Genomic DNA, 18,641 nt, shown 5'->3' with positions numbered 1-18,641 from the left:
AAGAATCCTTATTTTAAGAATTGCATGAGGTAAATTGCTCAGTAAATACTAGATGAGCACAAGCGCGGCCATACTGCGCAGAAAGCCAGAGCCCATGCATGAGCAGATACTGGCCAGGCGCGGCCGCTCTTCCCAGGGGGGGGCGGCTCTGATCAGCAGGAGGGTCTCTGGCAGCAGTGGAGGACAGTGAGAGAAGCCTCATTAGGATCCAGAGACTTCCCTCTCCTTAGGCAAGAACCTGTTTTGTTTTTAAATACATTTTTGACTTGGGTTCTTTTTTAAAACAGCAACAGCATGAAAAGCAAACCTAAATACATGAGTGATTAAAAAATAATGAACAATAAAATACATGAAGGCGGAGCCAGAACTGAGCATTGATGTAGTAGCTACTTGTAAAGATTTCTGTCAACAAAAAGTGTAAAAGTACGCTGATCCTTTAATGAGAAGCTCCAAACAGACAGCTAAATGAATGGCTAAAATCGGTGTTATATACAGTCTCCCCTCGCCTGCTCACAGTCACTAAACAATCACTCTGACCAGGACAGCCTCCGCCTCTTCCTGACATTCCTCCTCACACAACGACATCACAGCCCAGATCTGTCCGCCTCCCCGGCCGCTCACACATGGAATGTAGCTTGCATGTGACACAGTAAAAGCTTGTCCTTTGATAATGGCTTCTTCAAGATGGAGTCAGGCCTGGGCTGGTCATCTCTGTGGTGGGGCTGGCGAGACATTCGCTGGACTTGAGACTTGCCAGGGACTTATAACTGGCCACTGATGTGAGGGAGCCGCAGAGGCCGAGTAAGGATGGAGTTTCTTCTTTACCTGGCCACAGAAAATGGGAATAAGAGGAGACTGATCAGAACCAGGAAGGACACAGGCCGATAAGGGTAACTGGAGCATATGTAATAAGGCAAATAGAAATGATCTGAGCTTCATGTTAGTCAGTGAAGCCATTCATCACAAGTTAAACTGTAAGAAGGAAAAAAAACCTCTAGGCCCTAGAGGGTTTTTTTCCTTCTTACAGTTTAACTTGTGATGAATGGCTTCACTGACTAGAGTCTAGGGGATACTTACCTTAGGAAGGGGAAGCCTCATTATGATCCAGAGGCTTCCCCCTCCAGAATTCAGGCAACTAGAGGTCTCAACTAACTGGCATGCCTGAGGGAGATAACAGGAACAGTGCTTTGGTGGGGTTGCGGGGCATTGTAGGGTAGAAACTACTTACGGAGCCTCCGGACGCCATCTTTTACCTTCCCTGCAGCTCCCTTCGGCTTTCCATGCACGGTCCCTGGCAAGGGATGGTCAATGAGGTGCAAATGATTTTGAATCAATGCAGGATTATGCAAATTTTGGATGCCCATTCATGCAGCTTGAAAATGAATCAAATCCAGCGGAGGTAGAAATCTGATTGGCCCATTTTCAAGCTGCATACATTTGCATACAAAATCTGCATAATCCTGCATCAATTTAAAATGATTTGCATCTTTGACCACCCCTACTCCTGGTGTGTCACATGACCCAATGCAGGGGGGGGTTGTGCTTTTTCAGTCAATTGCTCAAGCAAACGGCCAGCACACATATCCGGCATCAGGCGGTTCCCGCTGGTGCCGGATACCGGGAACTTTGCTGTATTGGGCAGATGAATCCTTTCAGGCAGATTGGGTTTACATCAAAGAAAGATCTTTTGGTTGACAAACAAGCTGACGCATCATTGCATTCGAGGGGATCTGGAGGTGTGGCTAGCTTACAGGGACAACAATGGGTGATTTGCATATTTCAGCAGTGATGCATTGTGGGAGACATCTTGGAGCTCTCTCCAACCTGAATAATCACAAATGCTTTGTTTTAACCTCTATTACAGGAATAAAAACATGCCGCCAGAGTCTCTGCAGCAGCCCCTGCTCTTACACTTACGGCTCTTACCTCCCTGGGCTCCAGCGTTGCAATTTTACCTCAGTCCTCTGGGTGGCGCTGTAACTCTGTGGTGCGATCGATGACCGTAATCTCACCAGAGTTATTCAGAGCCTCGGAGGACAGGAAGGAGAGCAGCTTCCGACGTCTGGATCCCCCGGGAGGTGCGTAAAAACGCCCGCTATGCGCTATACTCTGCATAGAGCTCCCGGTGGCTAGCCGGAGCACAGCTCGGGATTACCACCAGGGAGGTTAAGAAAGCAAACTTGTGTTTTCCATAGCTTTTTAGTAAGAGGGCATTTTGGTCCTTGGTATTTGTAGCCCCTTACACACTCCTAGGCGTTCTGGTTCACCAGGAGCTTTCTGGGTACTCTAACTTTAGTTGACAAACAATAGCTCTTTCTTCAAGAATATGTTAGCAAAAACTTCCAATATTGTTCTTTCTAGACAATACTTATTAAGCATCTGCACAGAATGTAGCAGTAATACACAATGTACAAAAACATGACACATAGGGAATTAAACTTCAGGAATCAAATTTCAGCTGCTGTTAAACATTCCTCCTTTTACCTAAGGAATATTGCAAAAATCAGGATCTTCCAACCTCATGGCTGGACTATTGCAATGCCCTCTATGGAGGCCTTCCAAATAAAGACTACATTGCCTGCAGCTAGTACAGAATGCTGCTGCAGGACTGTTACCAAGCCAACCCCGCCATTGCCCCATAACACCAATCATTTGTTAACTACACTGGTTACCCATAATTGGCATGCTAACATTTAGATCCCTCCATGACCTGGATACCTACAGGATTTGTTGCAACTGCATCATACCTCCCATAACCTCAGATCAAAAGGATCTAATAACTTGACCACCTCCAGAGTCCAACCAAAAACCTTTGAAACCAGAGCCTTCTGTCATGCTGCCCCTTCCCTTTGGAACGCCTTGCCACATCAAGTCAAGCCATCTCCGACCCTGGAGACATTTAAAGCAAAACTGATAAGCCACCTGCTAAGTCTGGTATTTACAATCACATCACTTTTGCCCTGTAAACATCCCTATGTACTGATCTGAGATAAGCTTATGCACTCTGGGTTATGGGAGAAAAGCGCTTTACAAATGTCTTGTACGTATCTGTCACTAATGGTACAGCCCAGGGCCAGATTTACCAATAGGCACTGTAGGCTGGTGCCTACAAGTGGTTCATGTGTGAAAGGCGGCTCACCGGCTGCTCCAAGTGCTCCCCCTCTCTCTCTCTGCAGAGTGTGAGCGGAGCATATATGAATAGATTCACTGGCACTGGGGAGACTAATTGTACTGGTTCGGGGGAGGGAGAAAGGGGGCACATTTGGCTATCCGTTAGGGGTGGGGCAAAGGGGTGGCACATTTTGGTTGGGGGCTGTTAATGGGGCATGCTGGTCAGAGGGCGTGACTTGAAGAGGTCTGGCCTGTGTTAAGGAGCTTTCTGTGATTCTGTGGGAACAAGTAAAATTCTGTGATTCTGTGGGAACAAGTAAAAAAAAAAATAATTTTCAAATTGGACTTGTAGTTTTTGAGGAAATAGATAACAAAAATCAAATAAAAAATGGCTTTTAAACTTAGGGCACCAGAGCTTATGTGCCTATAGGCTCCTGAGCTGTAAATCCAGCCCTGGTACAGCCCTTCCTGTGCTTCCAGACATGGGATGCAAGGATTCCATATTACAGAGCATCAAAAACACTTCAAAACCCCCAGAAGAGCATGACTGTCCTGCCCTGCTCTGATTGGTCCTTCAGTGACCTCTGACTGGCTGCACAACACACCTTCGCTGAGGTGGGAGATGTCATGCTTTCCGAGGTCATCTTGTGAGTGCCCGGGATCAAAGGAGATTTGCGAGAGGCTGGCATCTGCCGATAAGTGTCCTGAACTCTGGAAAACCTTTCTACAAAACACAAGAGATGACACAGAAGATGATGGATGATTATTGAGGACAATAACTTTCAATATTAGCTTCTTAAAGGACAGCTAAACATTTGCTGGAAGGAAAAATATGTTAAATGATTTTTAGCAAACATTACTGCATTCTCTTACCTCTGCTGAAGACCGGTAATCTGAGTGAGCGCATGACAGGAAGAGGTAAGTGGGCGTGTCTGCACAATACATGTCAGGGTTTTAAAGAGAATACCCACTAAGAGGTGTTTTTTTTTTTATGCCTGTTTGGTTTTATTGCAATGTAGGCGAGAAGCTTGGTAAATAAAACCTTGTACACATATCAGACTAATGTCGCACAGCAGGTATCGCGACACAATCCCTTGGGCGACATTGTGTGGCTGAGGCTGTACAGACACAATATTAGCCTGAAGGCTGGCAACATGTTCTGTCACTATGGCGGATGCACGATGGAGGGGTCAGAGCATGGGCAAAAGCATTGAAGTCTGACAGCATTTGGGCGAGATGATGCGGTATGCCAGTACTCTTACCGACATGTCGGGACCGCCGTACACACACACACACTAATCTAGTGTGTGTACGGACTTTAAAGGATAACTGTAGTGAGAAGAATATGGAGGCTGCCGTATTTATTTCTCGTTAAACAATACCAGTTTTCTGGCAGCCAGTTGCGTAGCAATTGGGGTTGCAGAGGTAGCGACCGCATCCTCAACCAAAGTATAAGCTGTTTATTGGTCCTGTGGAGTAGTGATGCTCAAATCCGATCCGGATGAAATCCGGATAATTGCGATCCGGATTTCACCCTCTTAAATTCAAGTCACCTGTGCGGGCTGGGCGGGGGGGGGGTTTAATTTTACCTATCATGACGTCTTCTTCGTCCGTCCCTCGCCGCCTCCCACAATGCGGTCCAATCCGAGATCACGTGACTAAAAACAGTGGTTGAAGGAGGAAGAGTATAGTCACGTGACGCTGGATTGGACCGGATCATGGGAGGCGCCGAGGGACGGGCGAAGAAGACATCATGATAGGTAAAATTAACCCCCCCCGCCCAGGTGACTTGAATTTAAAGCGGACCCAAACCAAACATTTTTTTAATTCAAAATATTTAGTTGCACATACAACGATAAATAAACACTCCTTCAAGCCTATGAGCATTTCAGTGCATGCTTTTCACCCTTCTCTTTTCACAACTAGGGTTATACTGGGGGCAGCCATTTGCAATTCCTCCATTGCTGGACACCATCTACTCCAGCATTTTGCCGGATTCTGTCCCGCCAATATGAAAGGAAGGGAAGGGTTCCTCCAATAAATGTAAAATATTTTATATTTGTCATTGTGCAGCTGAAAAAAGGCTGCTATTTATTATTATAATTTAGAAAATAAGTGTTATTCCTGAAATCTTGTATTTTTAATTTGGGTCCACTTTAAGAGGATTAAATCCGTATCGCAACTATCCGGATTTCATCCAGATCGGATTTGAGCATCCCAGCTGTGGAGGTAATAATCACTTCTATAGATGCTTTGAATAGTGGTAATCATCAACAAACTGTTCCCCATCCCCTTCTTGCACCTCTGATACTGTGGATGACCTTCGCAGATTTTGTTGCGCCGCATCAAGTGTTACAAATACAGTGTTTGGTGGGGCCCAATGTAAAACTTGCACCAGGGCCCATAGCTCCATAGCTACGCCACTGCTGGCAGCCCTGCTGGTCTATTTGGCTGCAGTAGTGTCTGAATAACACCAGAAACGAGCATGCAGCTAATCTGTCAGATCTGACAATGTCCGAAACACCTGATCTGTTGCATGCTTGTTCAGGGTGTGTGACTAAACGTATTAGAGGCAGAGGATCAGCAGTATAACCAGGCAACTAGTATTGCTTAAAAGGAAATAAATATAGCAGCCTCCATATCCCCCTCGCTACAATTGACCTTTAAAACTACCAAGTTCCCTACCTTAAAATTGATCCTTGTCTCGGACCACTTCTTTACTCCTCATATCCAGGAGATCTACAGATCCTGCCGCTCACATCTCCAAAATATGCTCTCTCCTGACTTGTGGATGGTGGATCCGTCATGGTGGGAAGGGCAAATCAATCACTTGATTGTATGAGGATCTAACCATCAGTGCATGCTGGGAGATGTAGTCCTCCAGTGTGAGTACATCTCAGTCGCATGACCGGGGCTGCACACTGTCGTGGGCACTACAAACACCAGCAGCTTTGGCAGGGGTGCTGACGATGGAGGACAGCGTATCAATGGAGGGCTAGGGAGCAGCTCCACAAAGGTAATTTATGCCTCCCACCAACCCAACAGTCCAAATCATTAATGAACCTCCCTAAGGCTGAGGCTCGATTTATATATTTTAAGGAATATGTGCACAGATCCCTTTAAAATGGTACCCGAGGTGAAGCTGTGGAAGCTGCCTGCCATATTTATTTCCTTTTAAACAATACCAGTTGCCGGGCAATGCTGCTGATCTCTCTGGTCAGTAGGGTCTAAATCACACACCTGAAACAAGCATGCTGCTAATCTTGTCAGATTTGTCATAGACATCTGATCTGCATGCTTGTTCAGGGGCTATGACTTAAAGGATACACTACGTGAGTAAATAAAATTATTTTTACTTAGGTAGGGCTTCTTCCAGACCCTACAAATCATGTGCGTCCCTCGCCGCAGCTCCGCTCTTCCTCTGTCTCCTGCTGACAGCCTCTGAAGATCGCTCCGTGGGTTAGCGGTCGTCATCTGTGCAGTGTGCTCCAGATGATGCAGGCACATGCACAGAAGATGCCAACCCATCTGGGGGCGGAGCTAAACGCAGGAAACCAGCTAATATGGGACTCCAGGTCAAGATTATCACACAGATGGCATATGGCAGGTAGTTATAACTTATCAGTATTACCACCAGAGGTTCGCTTTAACAGTTCATAACAATTACCTTCAATGGTTCAAAACACTATAAAAAAAAAAAAAAAAAAAGCCTACAAGGAACTTGACTTGAGATACACAACACTTTTTTAAACGCTTACGGAGGGGACAGCAGAACTTCAATGCTGGAGCAGATACACTTCTAGGAGCTTGAAGAAGTCCCAGGAAAGTAAAACCTATCTTTTTTATTTTACCTCACATATCCTTTGACAAGGACCACTATCATGAAAATTTTAAAATTTCATGTACAGGTAGCCCCCGACTTACGATTGCCCAACTTACAAACGATCTGCCGATACAAAATGCATGAATTCTGTGATTGTGTGAATAAGTTAAAAAAAAAATTCTAATTAGACTTGTAGTTTTTGAGAAAATCGATTTAAAAAAGAAAATCAAAGAAAAAATAGCCTTTAAACTTGTATAAGCAGGTACAAGGGACAGAGGTGACACAGAGGGGGACACTGGAGACACAGAGGAGGTACAAGGGACAGAGGTGACACAGAGGGGGACACTGGAGGCACAGAGGAGGTACAAGGGACAGAGGTGACACAGAGGGGGACACTGGAGGCACAGAGGAGGTACAAGGGACAGAGGTGACACAGAGGGGGACACTGGAGGCACAGAGGAGGTACAAGGGACAGAGGTGACACAGAGGGGGACACTGGAGGCACAGAGGAGGTACAAGGGACAGAGGTGACACAGAGGGGGACACTGGAGGCACGTATACATAGGTTTGTCCCAAGAAAATACACTATAAATGACTATTTACCTATACTGCTGTTAGTTACAGTAAATTGTAACAGTCTGACAGAACTGACAGGCCTTGGGGATGCTTAGGTTTTTCTTCTTCAAAAGCACTTACTGAAGGACAATTGCTCGGTCCAATTGTCAATTTTTTTTTTTATTTTTTTTTTTACATATTCCCTTCAATTGACTCGAAACTTTATTGCCATCATTTAATATATTTCTTATTTTTATATGTTTACCACTTAAGTACCAGCGGTCTCTGTCCCCTTAAGGACCAGAGACCGCTGGTACAGAAACAGCGGAATCCCGACGGATAACGAATCACCGCCATACGTCGGAATTCTGGGCCTCCCACTCTGCCATCTCTATGATGACAGAGTTCCTGTGAGCCGGTCAGGAGCCGCTTTCATTGGCTCCTGACCCTGCCTATCCATGTAAGCCAATGGGAGCCGCTTCCGTTGATAGACACAGCCAGGAGCCAATGAAATCAGCTCTTGACCCGCTCACAGGGCTCTGCCATCATAGAGACAGGCAGAGCCAGTGAGCTGCAGCAGGAGACGGCAGGCATTCAGCACCCGAGATCGGCATGCGAGACGAAAATGGCAGATGCGTGCAGCGGTAGCGAGTTGAAATCTACGCCCTGCCAGCCAGATAGCTATCAAGACAGGGCCCACATTTCAACTAAGGCGGTCCTTAAGTAGCTAATATGAAGGAAAATGAACCAGGATAGAAAGGACCAGGGTGGTTTGAATAATAGAACAACATATTTTTCTTATGAAATCTTTATGGTATGCATGAATGGGTTTGGCTAAGTGTAATTAGGGGTGTGGCAGGGGTGTGACTAGACAGTGTTCCAGGGACTTTGCTTAAAGTGAACCTTAAGCCGACAAAAAAAAAAAAAGTTTTACTCACCTGGGGCTTCCCTCAGCCCCCTGCAGCTGATCGGTGCCCTCGCCGTGTCCCTCTGATCCTCCTGTCTCCGCCGGCGGCTACTTCCGGTTTCGCCGTCGCCGGCCGTCAGGCTGGGAACGCGAGTGATTCTTCGCGTTCCCAGCCACAATGTCTCCCCCTATGCTGCTATTGCGGCCTTTCTTGCCGCAATAGCAGCATAGGGGGAGATATTGTGGCTGGGAACACGAAGAATCACTCGCGTTCCCAGCCTGTCGGGTCCTGACGGCGAAACCGGAAGTAGCCGCCGGTGGGGACAAGAAGATCGGAGGAACACGGCGAGGGCAGCGATCAGCTGCAGGGGGCTGAGGGAAGCCCCAGGTGAGTAAAACTCATTTTTTTTTTTGTCGGCTTAGGGTTCACTTTAAGTGTCCCTCTTTCTTATCTCATAAAGTTGGTAGGTATGCATGTGTAAATAGGGGGCTGTGTACTCTCTTTGGGGGTGGGGAAGTATGGACTGCCTAGAAACCTCCATCTTGCTGCATGAGTAATTAGCATGGAAGAGGGGCTTGTCCCTCATTTACCACACCTACACTGATACCACTGGCAGCAGAATTGAACACTCCCATATCACACACACACTGTTATTAGGAACTGTGCAGAATAACTGGGCTTTACAGGCTAGAAATCAGGTTCGCTGTTCATTCCAAAGCCAAACTCCAGAATGTGCCTTTTTCTTGGCAACGGCAATAGCGGGGTTTCACTTTAAATTCTCAGAAAATACCACAATCGGCTTTCAGATTCACAGCAAATAATGAAAAAGCGATTTTATTTTCCTTGACATTAATATTCAGGAGTCCTCATTTGCTTCTGTAACATTTGAACTAATGAATGTGTATGGCCCTGGTATTTACCGGCGGCTGAAATGCCATCGGTTTTATTTTTGTGTTCTGCAAGCCATTATGCAGTAACCTTTGCTGAGGTTTCTGAGCTGCGGAGGGGGAAGCTCTCTATTTCTCCACAACACGGATGTCCTAGAATGAGAGAGAGCTCTGACAATAGCGGACAAATTAGGCAGCACCATGGGAAACCTAACGATTAACTGAGCCAGAAAGAGTGCAGTGTGCAGAAGGTAGAAGATATATTTTTAGCACTAAATTGAGCTGGTCCTAAGTTCTCACCAAAGTTAACAACAGAGGCAGGAGTTTCACATTCACCAATGTGGGCAGCGCGGTGGTATATGGGCAGCACACGGGATAGCACTCTTGCCTTGCAGCGCTGGGTCCCCGGTTTGTATCACAGCCAGGGCACTATCTGCACTGAGTTTGTATGTTCTACCTGTTTCTGCGTGGGTTTCCTCCAGGTACTACGGTTTCTGCACACATCAAGATAAGTTAATTGGTTTCTAGCTAAATTGGTCCTAGACTTCGATACATACACTAAACAATACATATATAGACATAGGACTACGGGGGATCTGTATGGCTGATACAGTGGTTTGCAAAAGTATTTGGCCCCCTTGAAGTTTTCCACATTTTGTCACATTACTGCCACAAACATGAATCAATTGTATTGGAATTCCACGTGAAAGACCAATACAAAGTGGTGTACATGTGAGAAGTGGAATGAAAATCATACAGGATTTCAAATTTTTTTTACAAATAAATAACTGCAAAGTGGGGTGTGCGTAATTATTCGGCCCCCTTTGGTCTGAGTGCAGTCAGTTGCCTATAGACATTGCCTGATGAGTGCTAATGACTAAATAGAGTGCACCTGTGTGCAATCTAATGTCAGTACAAATACAGCTGCTCTGTGACGGCCTCAGAGGTTGTCTAAGAGAATATTAGGAGCAACAACACTGTGAAGTCCAAAGAACACACAAGACAGGTCAGGGATCAAGTTATTGAGAAATTTAAAGCAGGCTTAGGCTACAAAAAGATTTCCAAAGCCTTGAACATCCCAAGGAGCACTGTTCAAGCGATCATTCAGAAATGGAAGGAGTATGGCACAACTGTAAACCTACCAAGACAAGGCCATCCACCTAAACTCACAGGCCGAACAAGGAGAGCGCTGATCAGAAATGCAGTCAAGAGGCCCATGGTGACTCTGGACGAGCTGCAGAGATCTACAGCTCAGGTCGGGGAATCTGTCCATAGGACAACGATTAGTCATGCACTGCATAAAGTTGGCCTTTATGGAAGAGTAGCAAGAAGAAAGGCATTGTTAACAGAAAGCATAAGAAGTCCCGTTTGCAGTTTGCCACAACCCATGTGGGGGACACAGCAAACATGTGCAAGAAGGTGCTCTGGTCAGATGAGACCAAAATTGAACTTTTTGGCCAAAATACAAAACGCTATGTGTGGTGGAAAACTAACACTGCACATCACTCTGTACACACCATCCCCACTGTCAAATATGGTGGTGGCAGCATCATGCTCGGGGGGTGCATCTCTTCAGCAGGGACAGGGAAGCTGGTCACAGTTGATGGCAAGATGGATGGAGCCAAATACAGGGCAATTTAGGAAGAAAACCCCTTGGAGTCTGCAAAAGACTTGAGACTGGGGAGGAGGTTCACCTTCCAGCAGGACAACGACCCTAAACATAAAGCCAGGGCAACAATGGAATGGTTTAAAACAAAACATTTCCATGTGTTAGAATGGCCCAATCAAAGTCCAGATCTAAATCCAATCGAGAATCTGTGCCAAGATCTGAAAACTGCTGTTCACAAACGCTGTCCATCTAATCTGACTGAGCTCGAGCTGTTTTGCAAAGAAGAATGGGCAAGGATTTCTAGATGTGCAAAGCTGGTAGAGACATACCCTAAATAAAAGACTGGCAGCTGTAATTGCAGCAAAAGGTGGTTCTACAAAGTATTGACTCAGGGGGGCTGAATAATTACACACACACTACCTTGCAGTTACTTATTTGTAAAAAAATGTTTGGAATCATGTATGATTTTCGTTCCACTTCTCACATGTACACCACTTTGTGTTGGTCTTTCACGTGGAATTCCAATAAAATTGATTCAGGTTTGTGGCAGTAATATGACAAAATGTGGAAAACTTCAAGGGGGCCAAATACTTTTCCAAACCACTGTATTGTGGTGAAACTTCTCCCACAGTGTGATGTCAGGACCATGATCCTGACAGTTACCTGTCTGTGAATCTCATTGCATTGTGGGAAATAACAGCTGTTTACAATGAAGCATCATCTCCTTCCAATGACATCACCTGCCAGCAGTAAAAATGACAACACGTGATAAATGTAAATCAGGGAGAGGAAAGATTTTACAATGGGAAAACACTAACTAAATCATTTATACATGATTATTGTAAAAATGCAGCACTTTATTTTAATTACATTATTTTCACTGGAGTTCCTCTTTAAGTGACAATATGATATACCCTGTACAGCTCTGCAGATGACGTTACCTGTGCATAACGATATCTGTCACAAGCAGCCCTTGTCTACATAGATATCCAGCTCTCCTGCACCAAAATTGCAAGGTTGGCCAATCGTGTGCTTCTGTGTATTATAATAGATTGACCACCACGATGCAGCGGAATGTGATGTCAGACTCAGGCTGGATCTATGCCAGGCCCTGGGAATTCCATTCATACCCATGTGCAAGCGCAGGGCCTCGCCCCTGGTTGGAATTACACAGCCGTCTAGTATGCAAGCAGGTACAATGGGTGTCGCGTACACGGGCATAGCAACAGCCCACAAGGCCCCCTGCAAAATTGTCATGGGACCCCCTGGAATCTCAATTTCTCCATGCCGTACCCGATCTCCCCCCCCCCCTTCCGATTTGGCATGATTGCACAGCACCCGACAATTTACTCTGCTTCATTTAATGTTCTCACATGACATGCTGCAGCATAACACGATAGCACACTGGCTAGCTGTGAGTCTCTGACAAACAAACTGCTCACCCTCAGCCACTCCATTCCTCCTCTGTCAGGACAGCACAATCATTAGCATAATTAGGCAGCACAAATATATTAACATAGGGAGTTTTTAGCGGGAAAAGGCGGAGCTTTTATCTGAAGACATTGAGGTGCAGGGGGTTGGTTTGGGTTAGGCATCAAAAAATGGAGGGTTCAAGTGAGAATAGGGTCAGGTTAGGCTATATCATCAAGCCGGGACCCGATCCATTTGGCATAATGGGGCTGACAGTTGTACTGCACGGAGCGAGAACAGGTGAGAGATGCTTACCGAGTATTGATCTCCTGCACCCAATCACTGCAATGGGTGGGAGGGGCTAATTAGAGATGGTGGGGCAGGAGGTGAAGGGGTCGGACCCCAGAGAGGGGTTCCCTAGTTCGTGTAGTTAGGAGGAGGAGTGTTAATGACAGGGCCGGATTTGGACATTTTACCACCCAAGGTCCACTAACCAACTCCGCCCCCCAATGGCCCCGTCCTGTGTGCTCCCCCGGTCCTGTCCTCTCTTATGCTCCTTCCTTCCTGTGTACTTCCCTGGTCCTGTGCTCCCCCCATTCTTTGCTGTGCCTGGGGGTGCTCCCCTGCTTGCCCCTGTGGAAGCAGGATGACCGCGTTTACATGTTTGGCAGTTTAGCTGCCTTAGTGTGCCAGCCCGCTGTCCACCCCTTGCTTCCTGGTTCCCTAAGCCATGGCCTTTGTGGCCTTCCCTCAAATCCAGCCATGGTTAATGAGAATAGATGCATGCTAGCACACACTGTACTCATTAAAAGCCACTGACAAATATTCACATTGTGTTTTACCAGGGGTTCTGCAACGTGAATATACTGTTCCCATTCATTAATCTCCCCGCAGGGCACTGTTATAGCAGGCATCCATTTATGCCTGCGTCACTTCTCGAGTTACTATGTAGCAACACATTGTTTCCTGTAGCGTACTTATTCTACGCTAACAGGAAGTGCTCAGCGGGGACATCTTGTGGCCAAATAGTAAAATGACACCTACTGACTTTAGGGAATAAACATTTTTTAATATGTATGTCAAGAGGGCATATTATTAAATTATGGGCTAAAAAATTAGTAATGTATGTAAAACTGAAAAAATGCACCTTTATTTCCAAATAAAATATTGTCACCATACATTATACTAGGGATATAGTTTTAACGTTGCAATAAACGTTGCAAATGGCCAAATAAAATGTGCGGATTTTAATTACGGTAGCATGAATTATTTTAAAACTATAATGGCTGAAAACTGAGAAATAATGATTTTTCCCCCCATTTTTTCTTATTATTCCCATTATAATGCATTTACAATAAAATAATTCTTAGCATAATGTATCACCCAAAGAATGCCTAATTTGTGGCGGAATAAACAAGGTATAGGTTGTGATAAGTAGTGATAAAGTTAATGAGGAATGAAAGGGAGGAGCGCTAAATTTGAAGATTCCTCTAGTTCATAAGGTGACAAATACCCGCGGGCTGAAATGGTTAATAACCACTTAAGCCCGAGACCAATTTTCATATCTAGGCGCTGCTCCCATTCATTCGCCAATAACTTTATTACTTCTTATCACAGCTAAATGATCTATATATTGTTTTTTTCAGGACAAATTCGGTTTTTAGTGTGTGTTAATTTTGTTTAGTAATCACCTTATTTTCTATGCATTTTAAACAGGCCTGGCCCTAGACTTTTTGCCGCCTGAGGCGATCTTCAAAAAAATCGCTGACCCCCCCAAGCCGTGTGTGTGGGGGGCCGCCCGAGCTGGAGGGGATAGCGGGCAGGAAGGGGGTATTGAGCCTAGCGGCGGGGAGGGGGGTCGGACCCCCCCCTCCTTCGCCTGGGTCCCCCGTCCTCCGCTCCCCTCCAGCTTTAAAAGTGACGTCGCTGGCTGCAGCTACATTGTAAGAGGCAACGGGCGGGGATCACTCACCTCTTCCTCGTTCCAGCCCGAGCCTGCGCTCCACTGACGTCACTTCCTGCTACGCCGCAGGAAGTGACGTCAGTGGAGCGCACGCTGGAACGAGGAAGAGGTGAGTGATCCCCGCCCGTTGCCTCTTACAATGTAGCTGCAGCCAGCGATGTCACTTTTAAAGCTGGAGGGGAGCGGAGGACGGGGGACCCAGGCGAGGGAGGGGGGGGTCCGTCCCCCCTCCCCACCGCTAGGCCCAATACCCCCTTCCTGCCCGCTATCCCCTCCAGCTTGGGCGGCCCCCCCCACACACACGGACGGGCGGGTGCCGTCCCCCAGAAGTGCCGCCTGAGGCAAAAGTTTCACCCCGCCTCATGGGCGGGCCGGCCCTGGTTTTAAAGGGAAAATAAGGGATAAAATGAAAAAACAAACTATTTCTCCATTTACATCCATTATAGCTTTACATTAAAAAGCGCTGACTATAAGTTAAACCCACTAATTTTATTTGATGGTTATATATATATATATATATACAAAGACAGGAATCATTGTCATCATTTTATAGAGGAATAACGTCAATTAAATTGTCTGTGAATGAGGCCACGGAAAGTCTTCCACAAACTAGCAGTTAGGCAAGCATTTGTGGGCTTTATTTACATTCAAAATGAGGGAAAGTTAAAGATAGGTGGGGAGAATATCACTAGCGTAGCAGATGTGGCGTTTATGAAGATCGCTTAGGGAATACTCAGGTCAGCTGCTACTCATCAGAAAAACTTTAACGTGGGATAAAAGAGCAACACAGCATTCCCACACCTCACACATTGGAGAAAACAACTAGCTCACACTAACACACTTCAATGTATTTTTCACATGCAAAAAAACAACTGACAGCAATGCAAAACTGTCAGACAACTCATGCAGGAAAACTAACACACAAAAACTGATGAGTGGAGACAGGCTCTAAGGTTTTTTTTTTACCCTTATGGACTAGAGCAATTTTCACATAACTTTAACACTACTTATCACATCGAAATTATCTTGTCAGATTTTCAGCGCTTTCTTTGGGTGGCACTTTTTGTTACCGTAAGTTATTTTATTTTATATGCATTTATGAGGGAAAAGTTGGCAAAAATTGAAAAATATACACTATTTCTGTATTTTTTTTTTCATTTTGTGTGTTTGGTTTTCTCATTATACTTTATTAATAACTAGTTGACCTAAGCCCATTTCAAAAACGGGCTCTAATTCTGTCACCACGCATGCGCCCACAGTTCTCGTGCCCGCCGCCCAACCCTGCCGGGCGTGCACACACCCGCCTTTTGGCCCTGTCCTTCCCTGCAAGCCGCGCGTCAATCCTCCTCCATGTCTCTGCATCCCTGCACATGCGCAGTTGCGCAAAACACAGACACACACACACACAACCCCTGGGACAAAGAGACACAGGGGTTTTGTTATATAGGATTACAATCCTTAATTTGCAAAATATCAATAAAATACCCTTATGGCATACATACTGCATACACTTGCATATAAGCCGACCCGTGTATAAGCCAAGGTACCCACTTTTCCCTCAGGAAAAAGTGATTGACTTGCATATAAGCCCCCTCCACAGTACAAGCCAGCCCCTTTCCCATAGCCAGATGTGTCCCAGGATCATACAGCTGTGTCTCAAGAAGCCACTAGATGGCGTCATAGATATGAGACACAGCGATTGCCACATAGGAAGAATCCCCGATCATTGCACCGCTGACACGTTGCTTGCACGCTCCGCTCCACAAGCCAGGGGACACAGGTAGTCTTGAGTAGCACACTCTGCACACCATGTTGCAGTTGATGGAGGGCACGGACACAGCAGGGCACAAGCTGGTAAGAGCAGGTTCACTAATGCGCTCCTCTGCCTTACTCTCCTTTGCCATTAACAAAACCTGCTCCACTATCTGTTTTGCTCCACTGACTTGTATATAAGCAATGGGGGTAACTTTTCAGCACTTTTTTTATACTGAAAAATTAGGCTTATACACGAGTATATACAGTAATAAAAAGCTAAATCCCTAACGTTGGTTGTTTGTGTACAATCTTAAATGTGTTCACTAGATGGCAGCCTGCAAACAGCTGACTCACAGCTTTTTTTTTTTTTCTTCTTTTTTTGCACCGGTTTGTTTTTGTGCTATGGTATGTTCCCATGCACCAATCTGTCCTCTAACTTTTGCCGTGGGAGTCGAGCGGGTGTTCGTCGCTCATAAATTACAGAAGACGAACATCTACGCCCCTGGGACAGGAACAGTATTCAGGGCGACAATATACTGCCGCAATCGTGGCTAGTGGTTCAGCATGAAAGCTGTTGCTGATTCTATCAGCTAGGAGAAAGAATAGTTTTCTATGTTGGGGGTTGGTCATGTTAGAGGAACATAATATTTTGAGCAGATGATATAAGCTGTGAACTGGGAAACCAACACAGAATGTGAAGGCAATGCTGAAGTTAAAAAGCAATCTAATTTTTTTACTGTGCGGCTATCATTCAGCCTTTTCTCCAAGCTCCTAAGGAGGACGCAAAGCCGCATAACAGATACTGCAGAGCATGCCCATGTCTGCCCGACCCCCCTCTCCCCCCCAGGACCAGGTGCCGATGTCTGCCCGACCCCCTCTCCCCCCCCAGGACCAGGTGCCGATGTCTGTCCGCTCCCCCCCAACCCGCCCCCCCCCCCCAGGAGCCGATGTCTGTCCGACCCCCCAGGACCAGGTGCCGATATCTTCTCACCCCAAACAGTTGACATGGAGAGAGAGCGGGAGCGGAGTACATCTACACACTTCCAGCGCCGCCACCGCAGAGCAGCCGCCGCCGTGAATCTCTCTCCTGCTCGTGATTCTCTCACATGTGACTCGGCGGCTGCTGCTGTGCGGTGGCGGCGCTGGAAGTGTGTGTAGATGTACTCCGCTCCCGCTCTCTCTCCACGTCAGCTGTTTGGGGTGAGAAGATATCGGCACCTGGTCCTGGGGGGTCGGACAGACATCGGCTCTTGGGGGGGGGGGGCGGGTTGGGGGGGAGGGGCGGACAGACATCGGCACCTGGTCCTGGGGGGGGACAGGGGGTCGGGCAGACATCGGCACCTGGTCCTGGGGGGGGGAGAGGGGGGTCGGGCAGACATGGGCATGCTCTGCATGCTCTGCAGTATCTGTTATGCGGCTTTGCGTCCTCCTTAGGAGCTTGGAGAAAAGGCTGAATGATAGCCACACAGTAAAAAAGTTAGATTGCTTTTTAACTTCAGCATTGCCTTTTTGGCTCCCTTACAAACTATTTAACACATTGCAATAGAGATTTAAATTTGATTTTTTTTGGGCTAACAGTTACTCTTTAAAAAAAAAGTGTAAGGGCCTGTACACATTGGCTGCATTGCAATTTGTCAGGCTGTGCAATATATACCTTCACTGGCTCCAGCGAAGGCACTGTTGCGGCACTTGGCTCGGAAATAGGCAGAAATAGGTAATCCCAGTCGGGTCCGCTCTACTGCGCAGGCACAGGCAACTTGCATCTGCGCAATAGAATTGAACTGGGATCAGCTATTTCTGCCTATTTCCGAGCCAAGAGCCGCAACAGTGCTTGCGCTGGAGCCAGCGAAGGTAAATATTTACATGGTTGCATGGGCATTTCTTTCTGGCCAGATTCCTGGAAAGGTCACACAGTGTTGAGCCTAGGGCAGCTGCTGCCTACAGAGTAGGCTGCAGATGGGGAGCAACACAACAAAGAGGGGGCTGCACATGAAATGGGACAAGGGCTGCTACACATGAAAGGGAAGCTACAAGGAAAGTGATCTAGGGGCATGCATTGAACCTTGCCTTTAGTCATACACAAAGTACAATTTAAAGGCAACCTTAAGTGAGAGGGCTATGGACAGGGACTAGGCTCAGGCCTAGTCCGCCCACGATGCCAAGTGAGGCGACTTCCTCAGTCTGGGGGCAGTACCAGGCAGAAACAGGAAGTGAAGAGAGTGCCGGGTCAAGCTATACTAGGGCAACTGTACCTGGCTAACCTATACTGGGGGCAACTTTACCTGGCTACCTACCCATACTGAGGGTGTTTTTGGGGGGCTCACCGCAGCTATAACGCGTGGTGCGAAATGTCGGGTGCTGTGCAATCATTCAAATTTGGAGGGGGGGGGGGGGGGGGGAGGGCATCCTCACAAGTTTGCCTCAGACAGCACAAAGTCTAGAACCGGCCCTGACTAGGCTGTACATCCTCAGAAGGCAGTGAGGCAGGTAATTACCATTTTATTTTTAGTAGGGACCTGGGTGTGGCCGGATTAGGGGCTGGGGCTGGGTGTGGCCGGATGGGGGGACTGCTCACTGATTGGTTGCGCCACATCATGTAACAAACACTTTTCTCTGCAGT

The 18,641-nt window shown here is 46.6% G+C and overlaps 1 protein-coding gene across 2 annotated transcripts in view; it reads right to left on the bottom strand.

The window, feature by feature from the left end:
* Positions 1-418: 418 nt before the first annotated feature.
* RUNDC3B (RUN domain containing 3B) overlaps positions 419-18,641 on the bottom strand; it is a 237,546-nt gene continuing 219,323 nt past the window's right edge. For both annotated transcript variants that reach the window (XM_068238567.1, XM_068238568.1), the window contains 2 exons: positions 3,717-3,835; positions 419-825 (listed from right to left, as the gene is read on the bottom strand). In XM_068238567.1, the coding sequence (XP_068094668.1) occupies positions 680-825; positions 3,717-3,835 (265 nt within the window). In that variant the 3' untranslated portion in view covers positions 419-679. The remainder of the gene's footprint in view (positions 826-3,716; positions 3,836-18,641) is intronic.

This window comes from Hyperolius riggenbachi, chromosome 5, assembly GCF_040937935.1.
Source record: "Hyperolius riggenbachi isolate aHypRig1 chromosome 5, aHypRig1.pri, whole genome shotgun sequence".
NCBI classification, from domain to species: domain Eukaryota; kingdom Metazoa; phylum Chordata; class Amphibia; order Anura; family Hyperoliidae; genus Hyperolius; species Hyperolius riggenbachi.
Note: the sequence above shows the minus strand (reverse complement) of the source record. Positions and strands in the feature narration are given on the sequence as shown.